This window comes from Frankliniella occidentalis, unplaced genomic scaffold (assembly GCF_000697945.3).
Source record: "Frankliniella occidentalis isolate FOCC.00 unplaced genomic scaffold, Focc_3.1 Scaffold52, whole genome shotgun sequence".
NCBI classification, from domain to species: Eukaryota; Metazoa; Arthropoda; class Insecta; order Thysanoptera; family Thripidae; genus Frankliniella; species Frankliniella occidentalis.
This window is the reverse complement of record NW_026267182.1, coordinates 272933-273831: the sequence shown is the minus strand read 5'-3', so window position 1 is coordinate 273831 and position 899 is coordinate 272933. Positions and strand designations below refer to the sequence as shown.

Here is an 899-nt window from a genome sequence, read left to right as displayed (position 1 = left end):
TCATACGGTGAGTACGCGCTTCATTTTTGGTAATGGTACCCACCATCACCCTTAAACATACCTGCATGGAATGATGGGCTCATGGGCAGAAATGGACTTGATGTCGAGCTAAATGCACTCCGCCTGGGAGCCAACTTAAACGGCGTATCGCAACTGGTATCTGGCGTGGCCAAAGATGAACTCCTAGCCGGCGTTTCGCTGAGGTGCATCGCATTGCAAGAATCGCACTGTCCACCTGGTCCAAGTGTTGATCAATCTCTTTCTCAGAGAAGCTCGTCACAAATTTGTTGATCTGACTCTGCTTCGGTCTCTTACTCTAACTGCAGCTAAACGAACTGATGTCGGACTCCATCTAGTAAGTAGGTGACGCCTGTCTCTGTTGTGGAGTCACTGGTTTGGTACTTATTTGAGGAGTTGGAGCACTCTTCTGAGACTTCTTCGGTGTTCCTCGTTCTTTCCCAGACAATTGAGATGGGGTCCTTTTCTCTTGCGCTTGATCGGGGTCGCCCTGGCTGTCGCCTTCTCTGGTGTAGCCCTGGCTGCTCCTTTCTCCGACAAAGGGACACCCCGCTTTCAGTCGCCTTCTGCACATTACGCTTCTCAGGCGACTTACGTGGACTTTGTCCGTTGTTTCTTTTCAACGGAATAACAGGCACATTGTCAGGGAGTAGTAGTACGTGGGTGTCATCTTCAATGGCTTCAGAGTCCAAGTCAAGAGTCAGACACCGCTCAAAACCGTACGGTGCCGAGTCACTTACATTCTCCATAACATCGGCACCCGCATTAGGACTCAGCGAATTTTTCTGGTTGGACCGCAATTTGCCCAACCCGGTCACAAATAGCTCATCGTCTGATGAATCTGAGCTACTGACTGGCTCTTTCCCTCTCTTTGACCTTAG

At 50.1% G+C, this 899-nt stretch overlaps 2 protein-coding genes across 2 annotated transcripts in view; both read right to left on the bottom strand.

The window, feature by feature from the left end:
- Nucleotides 1-899, bottom strand: part of LOC113205262 (cholecystokinin receptor-like) — a 198744-nt gene that overhangs the window by 84895 nt on the left and 112950 nt on the right. The gene's annotated exons all lie outside the window — the stretch shown is intronic.
- Nucleotides 63-899, bottom strand: part of LOC127749411 (uncharacterized) — an 11155-nt gene continuing 10318 nt past the window's right edge. The window contains exon 4 of the mRNA XM_052267430.1: nt 63-894. Coding sequence (XP_052123390.1) covers nt 327-894 — 568 coding nt within the window. The 3' untranslated portion in view covers nt 63-326. The remainder of the gene's footprint in view (nt 895-899) is intronic.